At 36.5% G+C, this 26,781-nt stretch overlaps 2 protein-coding genes across 4 annotated transcripts in view; one reads left to right on the top strand and one right to left on the bottom strand.

Moving 5' to 3' along the window:
- The window catches only part of PRKCZ (protein kinase C zeta), a 45,989-nt gene extending 27,597 nt beyond the window's left edge, over positions 1–18,392 (top strand). For 2 of the 3 annotated variants that reach the window (XM_084300336.1, XM_084300337.1), the window contains 12 exons: positions 906–987; positions 1,448–1,500; positions 3,400–3,588; positions 4,886–4,983; positions 5,518–5,604; positions 6,298–6,433; positions 6,784–6,871; positions 7,568–7,687; positions 8,624–8,703; positions 9,280–9,369; positions 15,193–15,308; positions 16,204–18,392. In XM_084300336.1, the coding sequence (XP_084156462.1) occupies positions 906–987; positions 1,448–1,500; positions 3,400–3,588; positions 4,886–4,983; positions 5,518–5,604; positions 6,298–6,433; positions 6,784–6,871; positions 7,568–7,687; positions 8,624–8,703; positions 9,280–9,369; positions 15,193–15,308; positions 16,204–16,291 (1,227 nt within the window). In that variant the 3' untranslated portion in view covers positions 16,292–18,392. The remainder of the gene's footprint in view (positions 1–905; positions 988–1,447; positions 1,501–3,399; positions 3,589–4,885; positions 4,984–5,517; positions 5,605–6,297; positions 6,434–6,783; positions 6,872–7,567; positions 7,688–8,623; positions 8,704–9,279; positions 9,370–15,192; positions 15,309–16,203) is intronic. The other variant, XR_014619081.1, reaches the window with a different exon arrangement.
- Positions 18,393–18,530: 138 nt separating this feature from the next.
- On the bottom strand, positions 18,531–24,782 carry FAAP20 (FA core complex associated protein 20). Its single transcript, XM_084300338.1, has 4 exons — positions 24,660–24,782; positions 22,830–22,983; positions 21,469–22,091; positions 18,531–20,030 (listed from the first exon to the last, which is right to left on the bottom strand). The coding sequence occupies exons 1-4, from the start codon at positions 24,761–24,763 to the stop codon at positions 19,958–19,960; spliced, it is 954 nt and encodes a 317-aa protein (XP_084156464.1). The 5' UTR covers positions 24,764–24,782; the 3' UTR covers positions 18,531–19,957.
- Positions 24,783–26,781: the final 1,999 nt, after the last annotated feature.

Raw genomic sequence — 26,781 nt, 5'->3', positions numbered from 1 at the left:
ATTTTATTTTACAGATAAAGAGTTATTGACAATCTTAGTGGTTGCTTCTCTTAGCTTATTTTACCGTATTTTAAGCACCAAGGCACTCGTGTGGTTTTTGCACCTCTGATGTTTTTCCATTTGTTTCTCCAATCCTGTTTTCTTCGTCTCTGTCATAGCAGCAACTCCAGTATCTTTCCCATATTTTAAATATTAAATTGTGTTCCTAAACTTCAGCTCTTCTATGTACTCATCCCAGACTTTAACTAGTATTTCACTGATTCTTGCATCATCATTTTGTTAACTGGAAGTTAACACCAGTATAGAAAAAATTGGGTTTATATATGACTTGCCTTGACACTACTGGATTCTTCACAATTCATGCGTGTTGCTGCACCTACTGGAATAATCATACATGACTCATCACGAGTTGCGGATGAGACCAGGATCCAAACGTATTATAAAATTGCTTGATACTGTTGTATTTACCAAGTTATTCAATACCTTTGCACAATGAGTAACGATTCCTGTTTTTTTAAACAGGAAAGGAATGTGGCTAGTGCTCTAAATTGAGTATGTAACATCATTGAAGTATGTTTACTCTGTTGCAGTTCCCCATGAAACATTCTTTAATACAATTAAAGTTTGAAGTTTGCAATAAAATGTACTAATCTCACTTTTAGAAGACAGCTAAGCATCTCCAGTAGTTACAAAGAACAGTTGAAATAACATTTATGCTTTTTGGTAGATGGGTCTGATAATGTGTTACAAAGTGTTAATATTCTGGAGTACTTCCTACAAAATCCAGCTTTCAGAAGCTACAAATGTAAGGTTCTTGTTATATTGCAGTTATGTGATAAGACGTGATGACTGAAAAGGGACTGCGTAAATTGACATTTTTTCCTGTATGCTTTATGTTTTACAAGGATTCGGTCATGCCTTCCCAGGAACCTCAGTTAGATGATAAAAATGATGAAGTTGACCTCCCTTCAGAAGAAGCTGATGGAAGTGAGTATTTTCCTGGTAAAAAGGATGTTTAAAGATGGAATTCATGCGCTTCCTCACTTGTACTGTGACGGTAGCATAGTCCAGAAATCTGTCAACATCGGAGCACTATTCAAGTTCATCAAGTTGGTAACTTTGCCTCCTGTGACATCCTTAAGTAATTAGTTCAGAGGATGAGATCTTTGAGTTTGTAGTTGCCTTTTTTATGTTCAGTATTGCAGGAGTTAAACTCTCATCTAGGCTGGGCTCTCTTTATTAGCAAGTGTGGTCTGATGGACTGGATCCTATACCAAAAAAGTTAGTATAGGAGGCCCAGTTTCCAATTTACCTGATTTTTTTTTGAAAGTTTACTTTGGACTAGCAAACTGCTAACCCCAAACCACTAAATCATCTTTCCATTTAACAGTTTTGTAATGACTTCTAATGAAGGCCTTAATTACACTACTTTTGTTTGATTTTGCAGTTCCTTACATTCCTTCAAACAGGAAACATGACAGCATTAAAGATGACTCTGAGGTATGTTTTTAAAATTACTTTTGTAATTCACTTTTACGCACTCTTAGTCACAGACCTTCTATGAAGTAATTAGTTATTTGTCCTATTTTTTCTGCTACCATGAGAGGCCTGTTTTTTTCTGAAAATAATCTCTAAAGTATTTTTGGATTTTCAGATTTTTTCTGTAAACAGCTCTTCTTATCTCAGTCATAATGTGAGAGATGTTTTTTCTCTTCATTCATGCTGAAACAACATTGATTTAACAGGTTTTTGACTTTATTGGTTCTTGCAACATATGGTGGCATTGACATTTCATCTTATCTGCCCTCTCTAATGGATGTATACCCCTTATCACCCTAAGGCTACTTCTGCAGGCTAACATTATGAAAATTGGTTCAATCTGATAGTACCTTAATTATCTAGCTGTCTCTAATAATTTATGGAGAGCTCCTTTGGAAGTACAAGAAAAATAACAGACCTGAGCTCTGTTTTTCAGCTTTTGTAGAGGTTCTGACACAACCTCTGCATACAAAGAGCATTATTCCTTTAGAGCAGTTTGATTCCAACACACTTAAATTCTAAAGGGTTTCAAGAAGCTGCTTCTAAAAATGCTTCTGGCATATTTGAGATAAATGCATTCTGCAGAATGCTAGCACTTAGTTATCCTACTCTTAAACAAGCCTGCACCTTGTCTCTACCTCCAATACAATGCTTGTCACTATTATTAATTTACACTCGAATAGTTCCTGCTCTTGGTTAAGCGACTGCCTTATTTTCAGTCGTGTGCATTTAGGATTTGTCTCAAATTCATGGATTGACAGATAGAAATTTAAAATATATCAGAATTTTAATTGCTATCTGAAGTTACTGACTTCCGCTCAGGTAGATACTGTTAGTGTTTAAATATGGATAGGTGTTGTTTATTCTGCTGACCTGAATGCTCTTCTGACTTTTACATATTGCTTTTGAGCTTTGCTGAAATGATTTAAGGTGTCCTGCGAAGAGGATGTGGTATTCTGGTAGCTTTGTTGACTGGAATCTTCAGGCTCAGACCAATCTCTTCTAATAGCAGTCAATCCTAGATCAAGATTCTTTATATAAATACTTTCCTTAGTTCAGCAGAACGCTGATCTGTCTACAAGTACTGTAGTTTGAGGTCAGATAAAAATAGGCCATAGAAGTATGTCAAAGCATTGTATACCCTGGTAGAATAAGGAAAGTGCAAATGCATAGTGTATTTGTCTAATTGAACTTCTTGCTTTTCAGTCTCATGCTCACATTATCTTAACTATTTGTTGGAATTAAATTTGTCATTTAAAATCAATAAGGAATTTTAAAACAACGTTCTTCATCATTGAATATTTTCTGCAAATCCTCACTTTTGAGAAATTAGTATTTCTTTCTGTATGTTCACAGGCACCTATTTAAAATTTTCAAATTACCATAGTAAATCTTAGACAGTTTTCTAAACTGAAACCAAGATGGGTATATTCTTTAGCAAATTACTGTTTTATGTCTTCTCTTTAGCTTTCATTAATTTGTACTGCAGTATCCATGTCAGAATACGGAAGATGCTCTTTGCTCAGTTGAAAGTGTAATTCTACATGCTTACAGATCAAGAATGACTAAGACCCCATTTCTAAAGGCATTGCCTTCTGTTTTCCAGTAGGGAATATTTGAAGAATTCATTGAACAAATTAGAACTTCGAAGAGCACAGTAGCTACTAATAAGAGCAAAAGCAATACCAACAAAACATTTCTAAATAAGTCGGTTATAATTGACCATTAAAATCAGTGTGGCAGTGAGAACAGCATGTGAAGTTAGCGTGTTCTGTCCAGTGATTAAAGACCTCTGCTGTAATAGCTACTTGTTATAAAAGCATCTGTTTCTAGCGTCAATTTGTTTCCTTTTTTATACAGGATATCAAACCAGTCATTGATGGAATGGATGGAATTAAGATTTCTCAGGGGCTTGGACTACAGGACTTTGATTTAATCAGAGTTATTGGACGCGGAAGCTATGCCAAAGTTCTTTTAGTTCGATTAAAAAAGAATGATCAAATTTATGCTATGAAAGTAGTGAAAAAAGAATTGGTCCATGATGATGAGGTAAAAGGCTGCTAATTGTGTTCCATTACATATTTTAAAAGCTTAATACTATTAAAAAAAAAAATAAGCTGAAGTTTTTAGATGGCATTTGTGCAATAGAAGTTCTAGTAGGTTTTGAATGCATCATCAACTGCATAAACTCTAACATCAGGATGAAATTTGAGAGAAATATCCCTTATTCTAATTAAAAAAAATCTTAATTTTAGTAGAATGCACATGACGAATGTGCCAACTTGAGTGTGATAATCTGTGAGAGGAGATGAATGGGGTAGAATTCGGGCACTTGATTTAGAATGAAAAAAATGTTTTCAAAGGCAGACAAATTTATATAATTTATGTGCAAAGTATTTGTATTTCAGACTGGGAGCTCAAACTGTTCTTACAGTTACAGTGTGTATGTGCACAGCACTTTGGAGTGTTCTTTGCCGTAGGTTTAAAAGTTATGTTGCTACCATTTAAGGTCAGTAAGGTTTTAACTGGCTTGTTTAAAAAAAACAAGTCTATGCAAATCGGTGCTGCACATCTTGATTATCATCAAAAATCTGTTGATTATAAAAACCAGCACACTCAAATGCGTAAGTTACAAAAAGAACAAAAACAGTTGGGGGTGGAATAGAATGGGTATAAACAAATCCCAGCAAAGAAAGAAGGAAGGCTTCAATCACCTGCAGTGCCATAGGCCTGGAACATGCCATGGTGGGTATATGCAGGGGATGGGATAACTGGTCTGCAGTGAGCAGGCAGCACATACTAGTGTACTGCACGTATGTACAAAACTGAGTTTCCTTTGAAGTCTCTTTAGGAGATGCTCATTCATTAAAACCAAAGTGGACGCATTGTTTTATTCAAAATTGAATTTGAGGTTCATATTGGCACTTGTATTTACCATTCTGCGGTGCTCTATGTTCAGGAGTGTCTCAGCACAAAACCAGTTAGATCTGGTTTTGATGGAGACACTTCTTGATTCCCTTTGAGACTTCAGTTGCTCAGCCAGGCTGTTTGTCCTGTGGTTGAACTTTGCTTTCCTTCATACAATATCTCACTACAGTGAAACTATTCTTGACAGGAATTAGGTGAATTTTGTGCAGAGCCTTTTCTAAATGGTTAAGGAACTTATATAATTTAATATATAATTGAATTAAATTGTTTCCTATCTTCCAGATCAAGGGATTTTTATCTTTCTTAAGAATATCATAGCACTGACACTATATAAGGGTGAATAGATGTTCACAATTTCTGGGAATACCCACAGTGGTTATCTAGCAGAAGTTCTGATTGTTCAATTATTCTATTTCAGGATATTGATTGGGTACAGACAGAGAAACATGTGTTTGAACAGGCATCCAGTAACCCATTCCTAGTTGGTTTACATTCATGCTTTCAAACAACAAGTCGGTAAGAAAGATATGAAATTTTGTTTTATAAACCTTGATCATTGATATATGGGTAAAACAGCTGCTATGTGAGTTTTATAATACCCGAATCTACGGAAGGTGGCAGAATCGGTTCGCAGTGTCTTGAATTTGGTTTGGTTATAGCTGTCGTGTCCTACACTAAAGAAACAGAGAAGCAAGAAACTGTTTTCAAGCGCATAAGCTCATCGACGTCAGATTGTGTTAGTTGGTCCAAAGAAAACAAGTTATAGTAGGAGAACAATTTGTGTATATCTGTTAACACCAAACTGTTGAATGCAGCTGCCTCTTTCCATTTAGTCTGAATTCACCATTTTTATTTGCATTTAAATAAAGGATGTGATCCTACGTAACGTGGATTAAATAAATATTTTTCCCTTCTTAAATAGTTTCTGAGAAATATGAGTGACTAATTCAAGAGTGGAAGTTGAAAATGGCTTGAATTGGAAGAGTACAAATATTTTTTTTCCTATTGAGAATTTCACTGGAAGCCATTAACTGTATTATATACTTTCAGATTATTTCTTGTCATAGAGTATGTAAATGGGGGAGATCTTATGTTTCATATGCAACGGCAAAGAAAACTTCCTGAAGAACATGCAAGGTATTTTATTAAACCAGCTGTAGTGGTTTTCCTGTGTTGTTTAATGTTGTATGAAATGCTTTCAAAACTTTATTCTATAAAAGAGGATGAATAGCAAAGGAAGAATGAAAGGTTGTTTTTAAAGCTTAGAATGTTGTGCCATGGGGAGAAATGTTAACTTTTTTTTTTTTTTAAAAAAAAAAAAAAAAAAAAAAAGATACATACTTCTTAAGTTAAGAAAGCATTTCATAATTAGCAAGTTATTCCCATTTATTTTTGCTTACTGCTTCATATCTAGTTAACACTTCTTTGATAGGTTGGTAGATGATGTAGCTATTTTAATTCTTTTGATCATATGTTGAATTAATATATTTGGTGATAGAAGGAAGAAAAACCTGGCTTGCTATAATGCACTGCGTAAAGTCTTGTCTTAAGCTGAAAATATGGTTCTTGTGTGTCGTTACAGATTTTTCTGAAAAATATGTGAGATACAGAATATTTTCTTCATTAATAGAATTAAAATAATTTGCCTTATTGTAAGGAACATTTTTAAATGAGTTCAATGGCCTTGCAAATAAAAGTAGCTGCTTTTCAGTATCCTGTTCATAGAGAAAAGCTGGCTGTAAGCTCTTGTTTTAAGAGCAGATCTTTTTTTCTTTGCACTTGCTGTGTGTACAATCTCTGTTAATGTGATTTTCTCCTTTTCAACTTCAGGTTTTACGCTGCTGAAATTTGTATTGCTCTGAACTTTCTACACGAAAGAGGCATAATCTACAGAGACTTAAAACTAGACAATGTTCTTCTGGATGCAGAGGGTCATATCAAATTAACAGATTATGGCATGTGCAAGGTAGGATTTTTCTTACATTTCTCGTCTCTCTCTGTAATTCAGTATATCTCTGTTCAAGCTTCTAAGTCCAATACAGTACTCAACGATACTAAAAGAAACTGGCAGAAATTACCTTTTGCTTATCACCAGTGTTACTGAAGCCTGAATTTAGTTGTGCAATAGCAACTTTACTCTGAAAAATGACAAGAATAATAGGACCACATTTGTAATTTTTCCTTTTTATGTTTTATGTGGGTCATTTTTGAGGACATAAATTGACCTTGTTGGCTCAGTTAAATTTCTATTTTGTTTCCTATGTGACAAATAGAGGTCAACTTTTAATTTATTTTTTAACTGTTTTGTGTATGTAGGAAGGATTGGGCCCTGGTGACACTACAAGCACTTTCTGTGGAACACCAAATTATATTGCACCAGAGATCCTAAGAGGAGAAGAATATGGTAAGCAAGGACTGAACAATTTGACATTGGAGTTATAATCGAGCAGAAATTTAATTTCTGGTTCTAGGTTGATTCAAATACTACTGTTGTTAGTATATTTTGAGAAAATATGAATGTTGCGCAGTTTAATTTTTTTTGAAATGAAAAAGTATTTTTTCTCCTGTAGTCATTCATTTCAGCTTCTTTTAATCCTACTTTCCCTGGAAAAGAATAATTCAATGATACTGTATCAAAACCAAGCCCATTCCTTGATGTAGTTTACATCCCAGCTGCTCTTGTCCCCCAGGTGAAGTTATAGAATGCTGTGTCAAAATTCATTGCTTATGCAGAATCAAAACTAGTCTTTTAACCAGTGTTAGTTGTGAACTGATCTAATCAGCAGGTTGAGCTGTGTACTGTTACAAAATTCGAGAATGTTCAACCTTCTTTAAAAAAATAAAACACACATTTCCAGCTTAAACACAGTGGACGACTGCTCTCTGGCAGATGCCTACAAAATCCTATACAGGTTGCCTCTGCTGTCCAAATTCTGAGAACTGTCAAGTCTTATCCAGTGATGCTGTTCAGTATTTCTGTGGCTTCAGTGACAGTAGAGAATTTCAGTACTCTGCAGAAACAGGCCATTAATCTTCATATTGAGAGAACAATGAAATTCAAGGAGTCCTGGCTGAAAATCTTCTCTTTAAATATTTACAGGGTTCAGTGTGGATTGGTGGGCTCTTGGTGTGTTGATGTTTGAAATGATGGCAGGAAGGTCTCCATTTGATATCATTACTGACAATCCAGACATGAACACTGAAGATTACCTCTTCCAAGGTACAGTCTTTTATCCTTCCCCACGAATTCTCTTGGGGGAGGAACAATGGAAGTTATCAGTTGCAGTAAAACACTTAGAACTGTCTTGTTTTCTTTTTCTCTTATGTCATGGCTCCCTGCAGACCTACTATATGTAAAGGGCTCCAATATTTTCAGTTCTTCATTCCAGAAATTAATTTTGTTGAACTGAGATAAAGCAGCCTGGAATTAGGAAGCCTGCTGCAGACAAAGAATGCTCAGAGTGTAGAAATAACCAACAGAAGTTGCATGGAATGGCATCTTTGTTCAAAGGCACTCTACAGTCCAAGAATAAAAATTCAATGCTATGTGAGAGGATAGGAGGATCTCTTGAGAAAGAACCTTACCAAGCTATAGTTTGGATCCATATAACTTTTCTTTTACTTCTTAGGGAATTAGTATAACTGTTTGTTAATCAGTTGTACCCTTCTGGAATAGTGATATGAAGCTCTCTAAACAAGACTAGTAATGCTTATTACAACTGAAACTTCTAAAGCTTAACAACTGTAGAGTTGCCTATTCCCCTAAAATGCAGAACTGTTCTTTAAGCTAGTTACTGTTGCAGTTGCATAACACTCTACTACAGTCTTCTTGATGAGTTTAATATCAACTGAAGTATTGTTTAGAAGTATACTTTGTCATATGCTAGTGAATCTAAAGATGTTCTATTCCCTGTTCGTACTAAAAAGAACAGAAAAAAATATAAGAAAACATTTCTTTTAGGAAATCTTGAAGTTTTGGTGCAATAGTCCTTGTGTTATTGTAGCTCCTTTTTTTTGCATTATTTTAAATAATTATGATATCTTCCCATTTTCCAAATGGTAACATTTTAAAACAGTATAATGTTTGTGTTAAAATCATGGTCAATATCATAAAACAAACAAACAAAAAGTATTGCTGTTTTTAAATCTATAACAGTTATTCTTGAGAAGCCAATCCGGATTCCAAGGTTTCTTTCTGTCAAGGCCTCCCATGTGTTAAAAGGATTTTTAAACAAGGTAAATAACATTCTCTTATTTTTAGCATCTAATATCTGGAAGTCAGAGCTTCCTGTTGAAAGGAATATGGTTAAGAAGTTAATCTGCTTACTATTAAGAAAATCTATAAAACCTTGGCATCCTGTATGTTTAAAAGAACAACATGCCACATCTTAGTTGCTAAATTACTGAAAAATTTCACATTATAGACTTGTTTTGAAAGCCCACGCCTAGCTAAAAACTGTTCTAGATGTTTATAAACTTGTCTCTGAAATGCTTATTACTCATTTAAGTAAATTGATTGAAATCCATAGAAGCATAATTTTAAAGGAGAGAAGGATATTAATTATGAATTCTTAAATAAATCTTGTTATATTGAGTTGTAAAATACCATGTTTAAAATGAACTGTCATAAAACATCATCAAAGAATAAGAAAAAAGAATGAAATTACTTGGTAGCCATAATATGTGCGTCTTCTTGCATTATTTTATTTACTGTTGGGACATGCTTGAGTTGTGTAGATGAGCTTTTGACAAAAAAAAAACGGCTGTAACTGACTCAGTATGTAACATTAGTTTTTGTTTTTGTTTTTGCAGGATCCCAAAGAAAGGCTTGGTTGTCAGCCACAAACAGGATTTTCTGATATCAAGTCTCATACGTTTTTCCGCAGCATAGACTGGGATCTGGTAAAAATAATTACTTCTGCTTATACATATTCAAAAGGAACACTTTCTGTAGTTTCTTTTTATATATGTAGCAACCCCATTAGAAGCACTAATCAAGAAGTATTTCAGATTGATACATGTAAAACTATTTTCATTTCTTCAGGTGATGTAAGGTAATGCAAACAGGCTTTTTGGCTTTTTTTTTTTGGCTTTCTTTTTCCCCAACTAGAGATTTGGCTTCTTTCCAAACTTGAAGAATAGTTAAAACTTGTTCGTATCATTTTTAAAATACATGATGAATTTTAGAGAATACTTCAAAAAACATTGAAGCATTGGTGGAACCACAGCCTTGAAGGGAGGGAAGGATAGTATTTAACCGAGCCATGAAACCAGTCTGTATGCAGCTGTGGAAGAGGAGGTACTTCACATAGGGAAAGCGTTTGTATCCTACTTGATGTACATTTAAAAAAAAAAAAAAAAAGTGGTTTGAAAGCATTGTGGCTCTTTAAAATGATTATCTGATAATTTCAGGTTTTCTTTGGTACAGTTGTTAGAGAAGTGTTTAGCTTATGATGGAGTAGACGATGTGCATTTCAGTGCTTTTACAGGCATAAAAACATATTAAAACTAGCTTTATAAAAACTTCTGTTTCTTTGTAATTGTGCCTACTTCTGTTTTCATAGAAAATCACCAGGGAAATGACATTGCTGAAATGTCAATAAAAGTAACAAAGCAAAACAAGCCAGGAATACTTCCTTGCCAGCATTGCATTTTTAATACCTAGCTGAAGAATGAAAATATATGTGTATGGTGTTTGCTGGTCCTTGGAAGTCTGCAGGAAATGTAGAAACAGGCAAGCAACAGTGCCTGTAATAACATGAAAGAAGTTCAGAGGAGAGAGAACTGCATGATTACATTTTTACTTTGAGGCCTGTTCAGACATTCATTGTTAACGCTCTTCAGAGAAGATAGTCACTACATTAGGAGCCTTTTTTTTTTTGGAATTTTGGAATTTTTTGGAACCAAAGCTATTTCTACCATGTTTATGAGGGTGTCTTTAATTCTATCAGACTTCTCTTGATTTTTATTTCTAGTGGTGTATAATGCAACTTGCTATAGCTTGTGGTAAGGCATAAACATCGTCTGCTGCAGGGTTTCTGTTTTGTAGGGTGTTTTTTTTTTTTAATATAGAAGACTTGGATTTTTATTTTGTTTATTTGTGTAAGAACCTCTAAATTGAAACTGCTGCTTGGTCAACACTTATGCTAATTTAACTTGAATTGTGATTTTTTTTTTTTTACCTTTTTTTTGGCAGAAAACCTTGGTATTAAGTATGTATCTAAAAAAAAAGGTAGTTGTCTGTACTGTTTTGCAAGATTATTATGACAATGTTGCTCAGGTTGATCTAAAATGTCAGAAAAAACGTAAGCTAAATTTCTAATGTTGGGAAATGTATTGAGGGTAAAACTAAATATTTGGATAACATTTTAAATCAGAATTGTTTTTTGAAAAGCAGATGATGAGTAGAGAAGACTTGACTTTAAAAGTTATTTGTATCTTTATAAGGTGAAGAAGAAGGAAATTAGCTTAAAATTGATTTAAAAAATTGAGTGGAACTTGAGTTGCACGGAAAAAAAATAAGGAATAGTAAAGTGAATCCATATACCATAAATGTTGTTTTAGGTGCTGGTCATGTAGATGTACGTGACACAGCTAAGAACATTTTAGATTACTCACTCTGTGTATAGGATGGCTTGATGGCAGTCAGAGAAACACCAAAACAACCTTTCTGATTGTTTCAGTACACAGGCTGTTCTTATCCTAGTGCCTTTTTTATGTTGTTTATAGATTACATAATGGAAAAAGTACTACTAAGCCATGGTTACTAAGTGTAACAAATAAACAGTTTGATGTTTAACATCTAGTTGAGCGCCTTGCTGCTGAAATGTTAACACGTACCTACGTCTGACTCATAATGACGGTATTAATGCCTTACAGCAATTTTTAGAAAATCAGTTTGCTCTTTCTTTCATGTTGCTATTCTTGTTTGGAGGGAACAGATTTTGTCTGTCTTAAACTAGTTTCATGATGCTTTCTAAGACCTGATACAGGATGGGATGCTAATGTACTGAGATTCATGGCCTGGTATAGATTCACAATTTTTTTCTATCCTCATTTGTACTCACCAGTGTTGTCTTAAACACAAGAGCTAGAATTTTTGTTTGATCACGTTTTTGCTATTTATTTGGTGCCAAGCATGATGAGATGTCCTGGCCTAAAACCGTGCTTCCTAACGTGTTAGTAATATAAGGACCTATTTTGGTCAGTGGTATCTACTTATCACTTACATCATGCTCATCTGTTCTTAAGTTAAATTATAGCTTTGGATTTTTGTGTTTTTTTTTTTTTTTTTTTTTTTTAATTGAATGTAAATTTTAGAATTAGTTTCAAATCTGTGCTACTACAAATTTGAATACAGGATAAATGTATTCTCTGCTCAGATAGTAAGACTTCCAGGTTAATTCATTATTTGCTCTTCGCAGATGTGTTGCACTTCATCAGGCATACGTTTTCCTTCTTGCTCAATATAGTCCACAGCATTCCCATACTTGTACACTTACATTTTTAAATCGCAAGTTTTGCCTGTTAGTCTTAAATTTCTAGTCTAATGTTCTGCAGAGTTGCAGAAGATGCAAGTCTTAAGGACCCAATTACTATTCTCATTTTCATTTATGAGATATCAGCAATATTAGGTTGGTTAGATTAGCCTACTAATTGCACACAAATGCTGTTCCTCAGGAAGAAAAGTAAATATATTGTGCTAACTCCTTGTACTGCAGCATTAAATATCTGTGTGGGAGTATTTCAGTCTTGAGTACACTGTACTAAGCTAGAGAAGAAAGCTTAAATGGCTGAATTATTTATGGACCTCTATTTTTAAATGCAGAGCACCAACTATATTGGTGTTCATTGTCTGACTTCTACTTTACTTAAGTATTTCTTGTTTGGAAATAGTATCTACATTTCCTTTCTCATCTCAGAAACTAGCAACTGATCTAGCTGCATAACTTATTAATTCTCAACGATAGCAAACAACCATCATGACTTGTAAATCCATTACTGAATTTCCTGTACTCTGAACAGACTGTTGTAGGTCACTTGTGGAGTTGTGGTGTTGTCTTACTGGGGCCAAAGAAGATGAAAATGTCACCATGAAAATATTATGTTTCTCACAGCAGAAAGTCAGTACTTGTGATATACCGAAGCAAGTAGTGTAACTGAGTGACACAGATATCCAAATACGAAGTTTTAACCCACGTCTGTGTTGAAATTCCTCATTTACTTAAGAACGTTTTTGCTTTACTTTACCATATTTGGCTCAAGTGTAGAAAAAGGCTGGAAATTACTGGCTGTAGTCCAGACAGTGAATGGAACACTCAAGCGTGTTGAATTTTTCAAATCTCAGAAGAAAAAGGCATGTTCAGTGTGTAGCTGCAGTTCAGCTTTAATCAGTGCAGGCACATGCAGACAGTACAAACTGCAGACCCACCCTTTCTTTAACATCCATCCCATTTTTCTGGCAAATTCACGGTAACTAATATCAGAAAGTTGGGCATTGCTTTTGCATGAGCAGACACCAAAAGCTGTTGGGGGAAAAAAAAAAAAAAAGAGTTGCAATTGAAAGAGTTGCAATTGTTACTAAATGCTTCCTAGCATTTAGTATTTCAAAAAAATGGTGAAATAGGAAGGAAGACTACCTGCTGCTTTTCCAACAAAAGGCATGCCCTAGTTGGCTTAATAGCCTGAAGTATTCCAATTTTAAATGTATGTTTAGTGAAACATACATGAAAACAGGAAAACCAAACTTAAATTTCAATCTCCATAAAAACCCATATATTAAGATAGTCTTTTTACTTTGTCATTTAATACTGTTGTCACTGAGGATGTGTTGCATGAGAACAAATTGTGGTTTTTCAATTTTCCATTAGTGTCATTAGGTCTCTTCCAAAGGGAATTACGAATGTTGATTTTTTCTATCTGGTATTTCACTAGAGGAACGGTGACCTCCAGTGGCCAGCTAACCCAAAGTGTATATACCACATAGGCCCTAGCAAATCAGAATAATGATCGAGTCTGGTAGCCTTTTAATAGCAGCAAACAGAACTGTTAGTACCAGAAGCCTGAATTTACTTACCCATTGATTTCCCTTGTTCTTAGAATTCAAATTTCATTCAGTAACATTAAATGGGAAAACTACTGTTAACTGTGGTGTACATGGGAAGCCTGTAGTGTTTCATAGGATCACTTCAAACAACTCTGAAAGCACAAAGAATGTAGCTATAAAGCTCAGAGTGTAGCTCAGAGAGCACAGTGTGAAATTTCAAGTCATGATGAAGAAAATTCTGCTCACAAATGTAAGTGCTGTGTAACAACTTCAAGAAAAACCTGAGAAGTATACAAATCTATTAGAATAATTCATAGGCAATCCTATAAAAGCTATTTAGTGTAATTCAAGATGCTTTATACTCTAAGTCTCCTAGTTGAAATATTACAATACAATAGAAGTAACATAGAAAATATGGTGGTATTCCTTTGCATTTGAGGCAAAACGTGATTTAGCTGGCAAGAATGAATCTGGTCATACAACATCCTGGATGTGATTACTGACTGGTTTTGTGAATCAGTATCTCAGCTGGATCAGTTGCATGGGCTTCTGCCAGCTTCCCAAAGTCAGAACCCCAATCTGTGGTGGTATTCCACTGGAACACTGGCCGGTTGAAAGAAAGCTAAACCAGGTGGAGTTGTTTCCTCCATTTTTATTTATTTTGTTGGAAGTGCTGTGTATCGAGATTTCAACAAATGACATTTAAACTGTCGTCAGCTCCTGTGTCACTCAAACCCATGATAAGAGCATTCTGATAAGTGGAGGATAGCAGGGGGTTGCCTTAATTAGAAAACTACTAAAACAAAACAAAACAAACAAACAAAAAAAACCTACTGTTGAACATGCTACTGTTACAGCAAATGAGAAAAGGTTCTTAATTATTAGAACAGCATTATTTGAGTCAGAACCATTTTTTTAATTGACTATTGCTGGTATGGAAGATAAATACTGGTTTCTAGTTCCTGTAGCAGGAAATATTATCTGTAAATACCCTCATAGTTATATTTTAATTGCAGAATAAGCCTCTGGGCTGTTCAAGCTATTGTGTTGGTTGGTGTGACTTGCTTTTAATGACTGCTTAGCCACGTGGCTAGCCGTTGATGTGATGTTAGTAAATTCTGCTTACTGGTTTTGTTCAGTGCTGCATCTAACATTAGGCCTGGTTATATTGACTTGACAGGTTGATTTAAATGCAACTTCTAATCTAAGAGGCTGCTTTTACAAGAGGCAGCTTTAGAGGAGCTTACAAAAGAGAAAAATTAATTATATTCTGGGAAGGCATCTTGGCTTGACTGGAAAGCTTCTGGAATATATTTTTGATTTTAAGTGTGAAGCTGAAGTTGTGTAGCAACAATGTCTTCTTTTAATTTATATGGTGAAAGACTTGGGAAACAGTTTTTCTGTAGTCTTAGTTTTATTAATTTCTTACTATTTTTCAAGGGTTGTTTTGTATTTAAAATATAGCAATAGGGTAAACAGGTAAGCATATAACATATAGTGTCAAAATCTATTACTCTTAAGTCTTACTAGTTTGTTTATATCTTCTACCAATATTAAAAATAACCTCAGTGGCTTATCTGTGCATGCACTCTAGTGCCAATGTATATGTCTGTTTTTAGATCTACTAAATGCTTAACGTTTAAATTTTTCTTTCCTTTCCTCATTATATTTTCTCTTAGCTGGAAAAGAAGCAAGCAACCCCTCCATTTCAGCCTCAGATCACAGATGATTATGGTTTGGACAACTTTGATACGCAGTTTACCAGCGAACCTGTGCAGCTAACCCCAGATGATGAGTATGTTTTTTTCCCTAAATACAATTGTATATTAAGAACTTAGAAGTTATGAAATTAGTTTCCTCTTTGTAATTCCTAAATACGTACCTAGATTTAGAAACACAGTCAAGTGAAAGGAACCAAATTCACTTCGAAATTCTTGAAGAATTCTACGTGTCTTGCATAACCTCCCACACTTTTTATATATTAGACTGCCTCGTAATCTATTAGGTGATCAGAACACTGTATTGATTTCTTGTTGAGCGTGTGCTTGGCACTGGATGAAGACACAAAAATTGGATTCCTAACCTGGGCAGCTTAAATTTGTCCTGAGTAGAGAAACAATTGACACAGTTTCTCATGTCTCAGTGAACCTGAGATAGCAGAAAAATCTTATAGAAACGTCCTGTTGAAATGTGGTGTGGAAAAAATTTCCAGGAAGAAGTATGCTCTGTTAAAGGAATTTGAAGGCTGAGGAGCCATTCCTGTGCACAGGAGGAAAGTTGCTTCAGATAGCAGATGGAATATGAGAGACTATGGTTTGGTAGTTAGACAGGAGACTTCGCTTGCCCTGTAGAATATACTCCAACTCCAGTAGAATAACTGCATACAGTTTTGGGGGGTTACTGAAGTGTTTAAGGTTGGAAAGTTTGGAGCTGGAAAAACAAAGGAAAGCTCTGTGCAGTACAGGGAAAACTGAGAAAGAAAGTACTCTTGTTGATGTCATTTGTCTGTGAAGCATTTAGTGTGTGGTGCAATTCTGTCAAAAGTACAATGAAACTTTTTGCTGCCCATTTAGATACAGAAGTAAAATGAATTAAAGCAAATTTTGCATTTATTAGAAATCTAAGACCTCAGGATTCTGAAATTGGTGCAGCAAGACTAAACTAAATTGGTATTTTTATTTGTTTTTCAGAGATATAATAAAACGAATAGATCAGTCAGAATTTGAAGGGTTTGAATACATCAATCCATTGTTGCTGTCAACAGAAGAAACAGTATGAAGGAATGCCATCTTCGTTGTAGACAATATGAATGACCTTTAACTTTATCCTTAACTACAGTATATGCATGCGAGGCTGGGGAACTGTAAGATTTTGGATGGAGACCAATGATTTAAAAAAAAAACTGCTGCTGAAAATCAAAGAAGAGAATAATGATTTTGGTGGGTGTCTTCCGCCACTTAAGTTATTCTTATGTTCTGGGCACTGACACAACTGGCTTCATTAATGAAGGAATTTGCATTTTGTGCCTATTTCATGAAGGATTGAAACATTCATTGCATCCCTTGGGGAGGAGATTCTGAACAACTTTGAGAACTGCGAACTTTCTACAAACATTTGATGCAATGAGCTACCAATTGAAGAATATTAGAGTGTAACATCCTGAAGAATAAAATATATTACGGTGGTGTTGAAGCTTATTTTTGATGCCTTTTTTCACAAGTGGTACCTGTCTAAACGTCTCAGATGTATTTAAAAGGAGTTGTGTTTTATTAGCAATCAAAATGTAAATTTGGGTACAAGATTTAAGTGCCTAAATGGATAAACTGCATTGAAGAATTGTTACATATTCGGAACATTCTTAAACCTGGTAAGTTCTGCTTGTTAATATTCCAGTAACCATTTACGTATGAAACATACGGTTCACAGCTGCAACCTAATGTTCCTTTGCTTCTTTATAGAATTTGAAACGCAGTGACTCAGCAATATTAATTCCAATTTAGAATTTCCAGTATCAATTTCACAATCTGTTTGAAACTCCAAATTTACCAAAATGTGTGGATTTGAAGAAAACTACATTTGCACACAAAGGATTTCTGAAAACACTTAAAGCAGTCCCTACACCTACAGTGATATTGGGTTGTATATTAGATTTTTGGAAAGTGTTTTTATCAACAGTACAAATATTCAGAAATAGAGCAAAAGCATAACGAAGCATAGCCTTAAAGGTTAAATAGTAAATCTAGAATAACCATAATAAAAAATACAATTTCCTGATAAAGCACACCTCCTACTTACGATAAACTGTCTGCTTACAATTACTCAGTGTATATTAATAACTAATCATTCTACATAAAAGAATGGGATGTTTTGGTAAAATGGTTTGCATCAAAGTAGTAACTTTTTTAATGGAACAAAAAGGTATATACCTAAGAACTTGGGTAAGTGAAAGATAACTATCGAACCCCTTCTTGTGGAAACCATAGGGGTGGTGGGGTGTGGGAGGTAGGGATAAAGAGTTCATTACATCAAAAAGGTTAATTTATCAGCTTGGAAAAACTCATGTCACTACATTTGAGGACTAGTAAGTTCGCATTGCTATCTAAAACTTCAGATGCTTGTGAAGATTTACCTGCCTCTGCAGGTAGTAACAGCAGAGGCAGTATTTCTTCTTGCTGGGTTTTTGGTTACCTGTATGTTGTGGGTTGTAGATAGAGGATAAAAATGTGGAAAGCAAAAAATGAGAAACCCTGTGCCATGTCATCTCACCTAATTTGGTGTAACTTGCAGGATAAGTTGCAACACTTTCAACACTTTCACTTTCTTTATATTAACATATGGTTTTCTCAGGGTACAGCATTGCATTAGGTGCTGAACATGACATCTTTCGGATTCGCATCCAAGTCATGAGGTGCTAGGACGAGACTGCCAAAACATTGTTTAAAATTTTCAATTAACCATTGATTAACAATCTACATTTTGTATCCCCTCATTAGCCACAGTTATGCAGAAGTGTGGTTATTTAGTTTTATTAATCCCATCAGGTCTAAGTTGTGGGTTTCTCTCCACTGGACTGTAGCTTTTTATATTAAGCAAGATGTGCTTTAATCAGCATTAAATAATTTACGAGTGAGAAGAACTTGCCTCAAATGCCTGAACTTTAGATACTTTATTAATAGAAAAACGGCAATATTTACCTTTTAATTGTAATCTGACACTTTTAAATTATTTTCTCCTTCTCCATGGCAACTGCTTTATTTACCCTGAATAATTTTTCTTTGTTTCAACTCCCCTAATTATACAACTGATTAAAAAAAAGAAGTTAGAGTGACTGCAGGCAGCTCATAAATGGAAATATGACAGATTAAGCTGTCCTTTGATGTGCTGGAGCATAGAACTTTAAATGGAAATATTAAAAATGCAGCTTGGTTGTTTTTATTTTTCTTTTTTAAACCTTGTTTCTAGTTGGCCAGATCATTTTGGTAGGGAGGGAAGGAAGAACAGACACATTTGCTAAACAAACATTGTAAAGAATACTTGATTTATTTAAAAATTTACAGGCATTTACAATGTTGCTGTGTTGCCAAATAGTTTGCTGGATACAAGTTTGGTTGCTCATGTGCAAGTGTATGAATAATGTTCTGTTCATAATGAAGGGGAAATTTTTTTATATAAAGTACTTGTTTTATAAATAAAAGAAAATGAAGGATGTAATTAAATGTGTGGTTTGAAAAAAATCCTAATATATTACAAATGGATCTGGTTATGATATATAGTTGTCTTATTTGAAATAGTAAATGAAAATTCTAGCTAATTTAATGATTGTAAAACAGTAAATATGTTCTTGTAGTTTTGTATGATTAATTAGTTGGGATCTTTGCTGACCAGTTTTATTTGTGCAGAAGATGGTATTCTAATCCATAACAGCTAAGATCATTTATATTGCACATCTATTAAAGACTTTAATGAAAAGTTACTAGACTGTTATTATTTATCAGCTACCTGAGCTATGTCCTACTCTCACTTTTTAATGAGACCCTATTGTAAATTAAAAACAAAACAGCTCTAGGATTCTTCCTGTATGTTGATACTATATTCTGTTTATTCTACATATTTGGATTACATCTGAACCGCAGGCTTTTGAGGTCCAAGACTCGCATTTGTTGAGACACAAAACCCATTCAATAGTGAAGTTTGTTGTGTTCTTCTTCACTTTGTGAATGAAGTTGTAAACAAAATCTCTGAAACAGGCACAACTGTACTATTCTTGCATACAGCCCTTTGTCAAAAGAAATTAATTTGAACTTGTAAGGCTGTCACTTGAGCTGTGGTATACTGCCTGAACAATTAATGAATTACCCTGTTCAGTAAACAGGTAACTTCAGTTGCGGGAACCTTTTCTCTTTGGTGTTAGGAAGCTGTCACTAAATGTCATTCTCCTTCATAGAGGTTACTTCTTCTCAAGCTTACAAAATGCTTACCTGCTACTACGAGAAAGTTACCAAAACAGTGGATGAGTCTTCTGTGATACCTTCTTGACTTAACAAACTCTCAGCTTGTTTATTCTGAAACAATGACAGGTTATAAGGTGGGGGGAGACCTCCCGGAACAGCCATCTTGTCTGAGTATGTTAAAATCTAACTGCATTTCACTACTATGAAACTAGTAGGGCCTGGTTACTCTGCTGTAGTTATGTTAATCACATGGATACTGACTTAGAAACCTACAAAGTCAGGTTACAAATTTAGTGGTGTTCCTCCAGAAAGGAAAAAAATCACACCCTATACATGGCCCATGCTGTGTGGCACTTGACCTTCCTTTCAGTTACCAATTTCTGATCCTTCAAGAAGTTTGAGACAAGAACCTGTTTCCTTGACAAACTTTTTTCCTTTGCTTTTGAGAACGGTTCATCTTCAGCTTGTGCATTTGCTCTTCATCCTTCTGGCTTTACCACATGATATCATCGGCACTTTCAGACAGGCATCTAGCGAGATGACTGTCAATGTCCAGTTGCGACATCCTGCAGATACAGAGGATTTCTGCAGTGAGACACAAAGTCAAATCCTTTTATTTATGCAACTTCTCACCTCTGCTCTCATTTCCTGTGTAGTCACAGCATCGTTTTACCAGCTTGGTGGATAAATCACTCCTATGCTTGGAAGCATTACAGCCTGCCCCAGCCTCTTGTAGTTGCTATTACCTGCTGCTAGATAGCTTGCTAATGGAATTTACTAGAAGACCATGCGTGCACGCTATGCTCGGGACAAGTAAGTCTATTTTTGGTGTGCTGTACACTGGGACTTATACGTGCATACTGATTTTAAGGATCGTTGCATCTGCATGCAATTTCCTGTTCTTGGTGATCTCAGTATCAGTTGTCGGTGTAGACATTTATGATCTAAGACAAAACATTAGGCAACTGATATAGGAGAGAAAACCCGTCCTTAATTTTCTAACCCGAGGCCATCAAACAGAGGTTCCTGCAAGAGGCAGGATGCTTTCTCCTGTCTGCCTTATTTCCTCTGGAGGGCTATTTTTGGGACTAAGTGACCTGCCCCACTGCCAACAGCCTTTTGTAAAGCGGATTGTATAAAATGTAATCCTGATCAGTACAGAGTAGCCAGTAGCAGAGAACTCAATATGAAGACAGGAACTAAGTTTAGCTTTTCTGCCTATATCTCTTGACACAATGATCACAATTTTGTAAATATTAACGAAGCTATCATTGTCTCCTTGTTCAGCGGTATTAAAGGTTCTTTTAAAAACCATGTTAGTTTTCAGCAACTGTGACAACCTAAACACTACTAAGGGGTATCACTTCCAGAGACAATGTAATTCATATCATAGAATACATGTTCAATGTCTGGGAGGATTTTTTTAAACAGAGGTAGTCTGACTGCAATGGAGGACTGAAGTCATTTCATTGTAATAATCAGGGCTTCCATAAGGAAAATCAGATTTCTTCTAACCTGCCCAGACCTAGAAAGCTACATCTAAAATTCAGAGTACAGTTGCTCGTCCAAAAGCACCCAGGTACTTACTGAACAGGTACCAGTGCAGCTGTAACAGTGAAGCCTGGATCTTGAAGAGATTGTTACCTGGAAGAGGTGAATCCATCTAGCTGTGAAGTCAACTTTTAAGTAACAAGAATGCTGCTTTGGAACAATTTATGGATTAGGATACAAATTTCACAAAAAAAGGTTTTCTGTACTAAGTAGTTTAAATACCTAATTTTAGATATACTAGCAATGTGTAGCTCAAATTTAGCTTTCTTTTTGAAGCAACACAATTTAGTAATCATGAACTTCTAAACTGAATTGGAAGTAGGCAATTCTGCCATTCAAAAATATTTCAGTGTTTCACCTACTTTATTTTCATTACTTTATATAGAGAGAATGCAACCAAAAGCATTGTTTTTCATATACTCTTAAGTTACTCAAAAATAATAGCAGACTTACATTCCACTAAACTGAATCTGACACATTGGACAGCTGCTGAGAGTTAAAGAGCCTTCGCTCTGGTTTGCAGTCTTCTCCTTGTAGCTTTCAGTTCCAGGTGTGCTCACAAGAGGTGACGTCTTCTCTGTGGGCACAGTCTTGGCCTTACCAAATGAAATACTGCTTTGATGCATTTGTGCTTGATGCTGTCTCTCATCCTGTTTCCTGTTTTCCTTGCTGTTCTGTACACTCCCTCTGCAGTGCTGCTGAAAGTTTAGAGCTTTTGCAGCGCTTTCCGACAACATCAAGTGGCACGCAGAAGTATTATGCTGAGTGACTTTACTTGATTTAAGATTTATAGCCATTTTTGAGGTACCTTGTGTGTCCTCCCCAACCGTGTTTTTGGCCTGATCTGTAGCAGTTACACAGCCTGTTTTCTCAGCTGTAGAAGGTAGACTTTTCAGTTCATCTGCTTGGCCCCGTTCATCAGGTAAACAGTCAATTTGGCTTTCTGATAGCTGAGGGGAGCTAAGACCGGTTTTAAAAAATTCCTCTTTGCAAAAAGATGGAAAAGATACCCATTCAAAGTCTTTCATTCCAATTTTAAAGACTTCTGTTTTTTGTAGACTCTCTTGCTCAGAGCTCTGTGATGTATAAACAGAATGTCTTCAGAACAAATGCAGTTAAATCCATAGATTAAAACCGAGGCTGGACATATTACAAACACTACAGGGAAAGCTAAACTACATCGAAGCAATAAGCATCTTATTTACATGCATCTTCAGCACTTGCAAAACAATTAACTTTCTGAAATGTATGCAATGTGTGTCTTTCCTTAACATTTCTGAACTATTCCCACCAATTAAACATGAATAGCATACTTTTAGTATGTCCTTCAGAGGCTAAGGATATTAAAAAAAAAAAAAAAAACAAGAACAACCACCTGCTGTTGTTCAGAGAAAAAAAAATCTACTTCAGAAGGGCTGTATTTTGTGTTATAATACTGCCTAACGATATCAGAGCACTGTAAAGGTCATCACGGTATGATTAACCTCTCTGTTACAGTTTGCTTTTTCCAGTTTCATTCCTTTAGGCAGGTGCTAATGCTTATACTTACGCAGGTAACCTCTCCAGAAAAACATTCTGAAGTGCTAAACTTTGCCATACTGTAGGAAAAAAAAAAAAAAAAAGCCCAGCAAGTTGTCCTTATGCTACATGCCACATAAGGCTCAGTCACACTACAATATGTAGAGGCCAAAGAGCTGTCAACCAACATCTATTTAAAGGCAATTTCAGGTTGTTGTTTCCCCTCTTAACAGCATTCACTGTCCGGCATTTTAAGCACTACACGAAGTGAGGACAAGAAGGATACAGCACACTACCTCTGCCTTTCCAAAGAACTCTGGAAAACTGGACACTGCTTGCCAACTTGTGCACTGTAAATCTTGACTTATGTTCTTCAGAAGCAAAATCCATGTTTTTTCACACTCACTTAAATCATCTTTTTCAAACCAGGAACTTCTGTCAGCCAATGCCCTGTGAAGAGTGAGAATCCAATAGTTTGGGGGTGAGAAAGAGAGAAGGAAATACTTCTCATTGCTATTAGTTTGCCTTTTAATTATTTTGACTTACCCCTCAAGTAACTCTGAGGTTTCTTAAGATATAGCTATTCCTAAATATTGCTTTATCAAGGCAGAAGTTTTAAAATTACATTTCCAATAGCTGCTGGTGTACTAACCAGTTCCAGCCCAACTCAATGGCTAAGTGTGGTGATCCCTTTTGTTAATGGCTTAGCACAATGTTAGGGTTTTTATGACTGCAAATTGGTGTAACTCTTCCATTTGCATAACACATTTCCATTCTTACCTATTTTCTCTTGATCAAGTAGCACTATATGTGCTAAAATGAGTATTGTATTTGACAACTTTAACATGTCAAACCACCAAGAGGTGCATAAAAAGTATTTGTCAGTAAGAGTAAGTGCACAAATGCAGACTTTTCAATCAAAAAGAGAGCCAAGGCTCCCTGTAGAGGAAAAAAAAAGCTGTTTATTATACCATTTGTTTACCAAGGGAACCTCTGTCTAGCCTACAGCACGATTTTTCTAGAACACAAATAATTTAGCCCATCAACTCATTTTATAGTCTACCATGACTTACATAAGCATTACAGCTTTCAGAATCACTCAGTTTTTAAAAAGAACATCTTGCTTTCTACTTATAACAAAGGAGATATAGGCATTTATTAGTCTTTACTTCCAAGTGAAATAGTTAAGCGTAGGCATGGCGTTTTCTTCTCAGAGACTGAGCTTGACACCTGCTGAGCACAGAAATCATGGAGTGTTCACAGTAAGGAAGGAAACTGCGCCGGTTCCTGTGCGTGCTTGGTCATTCCCATGTGGCACTCTGAAATTACTGATTAGCTTTCTAAACAACTTGATCTAATCCTTCCTAGGAAGGCATTAGAAAGGATTAACTATAAAGCAAGAATAAAAGGGTTTTTATGTTAGTAATGCTGTATAAAAGCCAATCTGAAAAGAGGGATGGGTTGTCAATGTGAGAATTCTAGTTCCAGTGTTCTCACTTCAACCGCTGCATTTTCGTGGGTCACAGTCCAGGAATGATGCTGCACAATGAAGAAACCACAGACAATTATTACAAGCCATCAAAGAGAGAAGAGAGCAGCCTTTTGAAGCCTGTTTTTAGAAGGGGTGAAGCTGACTGAACACTTGCTCATCCTAACAGGCTGGAACAAGACCTGAACCCTACCTCTTCACTCCTTTTCTCAACCCTCCGTTACTAGAGGGCTGGAAAATAAATAAATAAAACAATTTATTTCTGGTCCCTGTGAGTCTTATTCTGAAGAAAAAATACATAAATTGTTTTTTATAAGCAAGCATTCCTCGCAGGCTCCATACTTGGGGGTGCTGCTTGGTGCCAAGAAACGTGCAGAAGGCGCAGGGCCCCAGCGCACTTTAACGAAGTGCAATCGACTTAAATTTCTTCAGGACGCTTCGGACGGCGTTTTACGAAGTAACTTTTTACGCTCCCAGCAACGTGCTGGCGGCACGACCACGGCGTGCTCTGAGGGCGCGGCCGTGCTCGACCCTCGGCCGGGGACGGGAGGCTGAGGCGGCCCCGCTGCCCCGCTGCTCCGCGCCCCCCGCCCCCCCCGCTCCTGAGGAGCCCTTTCCCCGTCCCGCCCGGACTCACTGGCGCCGCCGGGGGGGCTCCAAGCCAGGGCTGGGCTCCCGGCTGCAGGCTGCCGGCGCCTTCCTGGGCTTCAGGCGCAGTTTGGCGGCTCCTTCCTCAGCCATGGCCGCGGCCCGGCCTCCGCGCTCCGTCAGGGGGCGGTGCTGGGCGGGAAGGCACCGCCTTAGCGCTCCCCTCGCAGCGCTCACGCTCCGCCATGGGGCCCGTCCTGAGGGGACAAGCGGGCGGCTCGGCTCCTAGTAGCTGCTAGGTGCTTGTCTGACTCCTTAGTGTTGGGTTTAGTCCTTAAGTTTTATACGGGAGTAGCGTTTTGGAGATGGGGGGTGCTGGACGAGGCCAGTCCGCGAAGGCAGCGTGCTCAGGCCTGGCGGGGATGAGGAAAATGGGGTTTGGGACGAGCCCCACAAAATGGCTGTGGGATCGGCGGTGCTCCTCACCAGCAAATAATTGTTGTGCCGACACCAAAGAGCTGTTGGTACGTGGCTGAAGCCAAAATATGCTAATTCAAAAAGTAAAGTAGATTGGGAATGCGTCTCTGGTCTAGTTCCCTCAGGAGAAGTGACGCTGCTTATCTTTCCTGGCAGGAATGTCGCTGGATGACTTGAAATAAAACACGTGTAAGAGCTGAGCCATAACTGGTAGTTTTTGAAGCTGATAGACGCACTAAGCAGGCTGGAGCCTTTCGGAATGCAGCCGGCAGGGAGTAGTCTGTCAGCGCCTTCCCCCATTCCCCAACAGGTAAAAGGGTCAGAAAGTAACCGCTGATAAAATTCTTCATAATCGTTATGAGAATAATTGTATGAGGAAATAAACATCCCAATTTCTCTGATAATAGGCCCTTGTAGGGGGGAACAGGTACACAGCACTCTTTTTTTTGTAAAACTTCTGAAGCCCAGATAAGGCCATGTTCCTTTTCCATACCAGAGGGAGAGTTCAGCTCTGATTTCACCACAGCAGATGCTAATTGAAGAAGACAAAACAAGAAGTGTTTTGTTTTGCTTTTACTTGCTGGCCTTTGTGACTGTGTTGTAATTTATGTCACACCACTGATAATCGCCACTTGGCGGCAGCAAATAATATGGAAACCTTGCTTTAAATTTTATTTATTTATTTATTTATTTTTACTGAGCTAGTTTGTGCAGGCATTTGTACATATTTCTAGGTGTATTTATCTGTGTTAAGGATTGCTCAAGCCACAGGGTTTCTTCTTTTGCTCCTGAGATGTTTGTGTTAGTGTTTTATACATCTTACGACCCCGTGCATGCTAGTTTGATGGCCTCTGCTCCTAACTCATACGTTGTACTAACAGGTTTGTGCTGTTAGATGTGACTTTTCCAAAAAGAGACATCTGAAGTGTTGTCTGTTTTTCATGCTGAAGGTGTTGCAGTGTGTTACTGTTAGTACTGTGACTCATGCATTATAACATTTGCAAAAGCTCTATTATGGAAAAGACTAAAAAAGTCAGTTATTGTACAAAAAGGGCCACAAGTGAAAGAATATCATAAAAAGAACAGTGAAAATTATTATTGTAGCCCATGACTGTAAAAGCAAAAGCAAAAAAAAAAACACCAACAAAACAAAACAAACCTGCATCCGTAGCAACTGTAGCTTGTAGTTTTTTATTATTGGTGGATTTAATCAAAACCGTGGTACAGTAAGATTTTTTAATTGTTGTCTGTTTAATACATACCTATTGCAGCCTTTGAAGGCAAGCACATTAGTGAACGTTGTCATTCTTGTTCTGTTTGTTGATGTAACTACTGTAGATTTTAAACTAGCATTCTAGAAATGTCTACCCATTATCTGTACTAAGTATTTTTACTCTGCATCTTTTCAGAATTAAAAATGTACTTACTGTAGCAGGAAGGTGAAGTGTAGAATAGGACCTGTTCTTGGTTCTGCCATGTTGGACAAGATCATTTCTATAGTTTCCTCTGCTGACATGGAAATCCTATTGCTTCTCACTTGATTTTGGGTATTGCTAAATTTAATAATGCTAATGTTTTGTAATCTTAGAAAAAACTTCTCATAAAAATGCAAAGAGTCGGCTTTATCATCAGCAGCCATGACTGGATTTTAGCCAATGGTCAAAGGATTTGAGCTTTTGGAGGCTAGAATGCTT

Source organism: Netta rufina (genome assembly GCF_964035555.1).
Source record: "Netta rufina genome assembly, chromosome: 22".
NCBI classification, from domain to species: Eukaryota; Metazoa; Chordata; class Aves; order Anseriformes; family Anatidae; genus Netta; species Netta rufina.
This window is presented reverse-complemented; position numbering and strand designations above follow the sequence as displayed.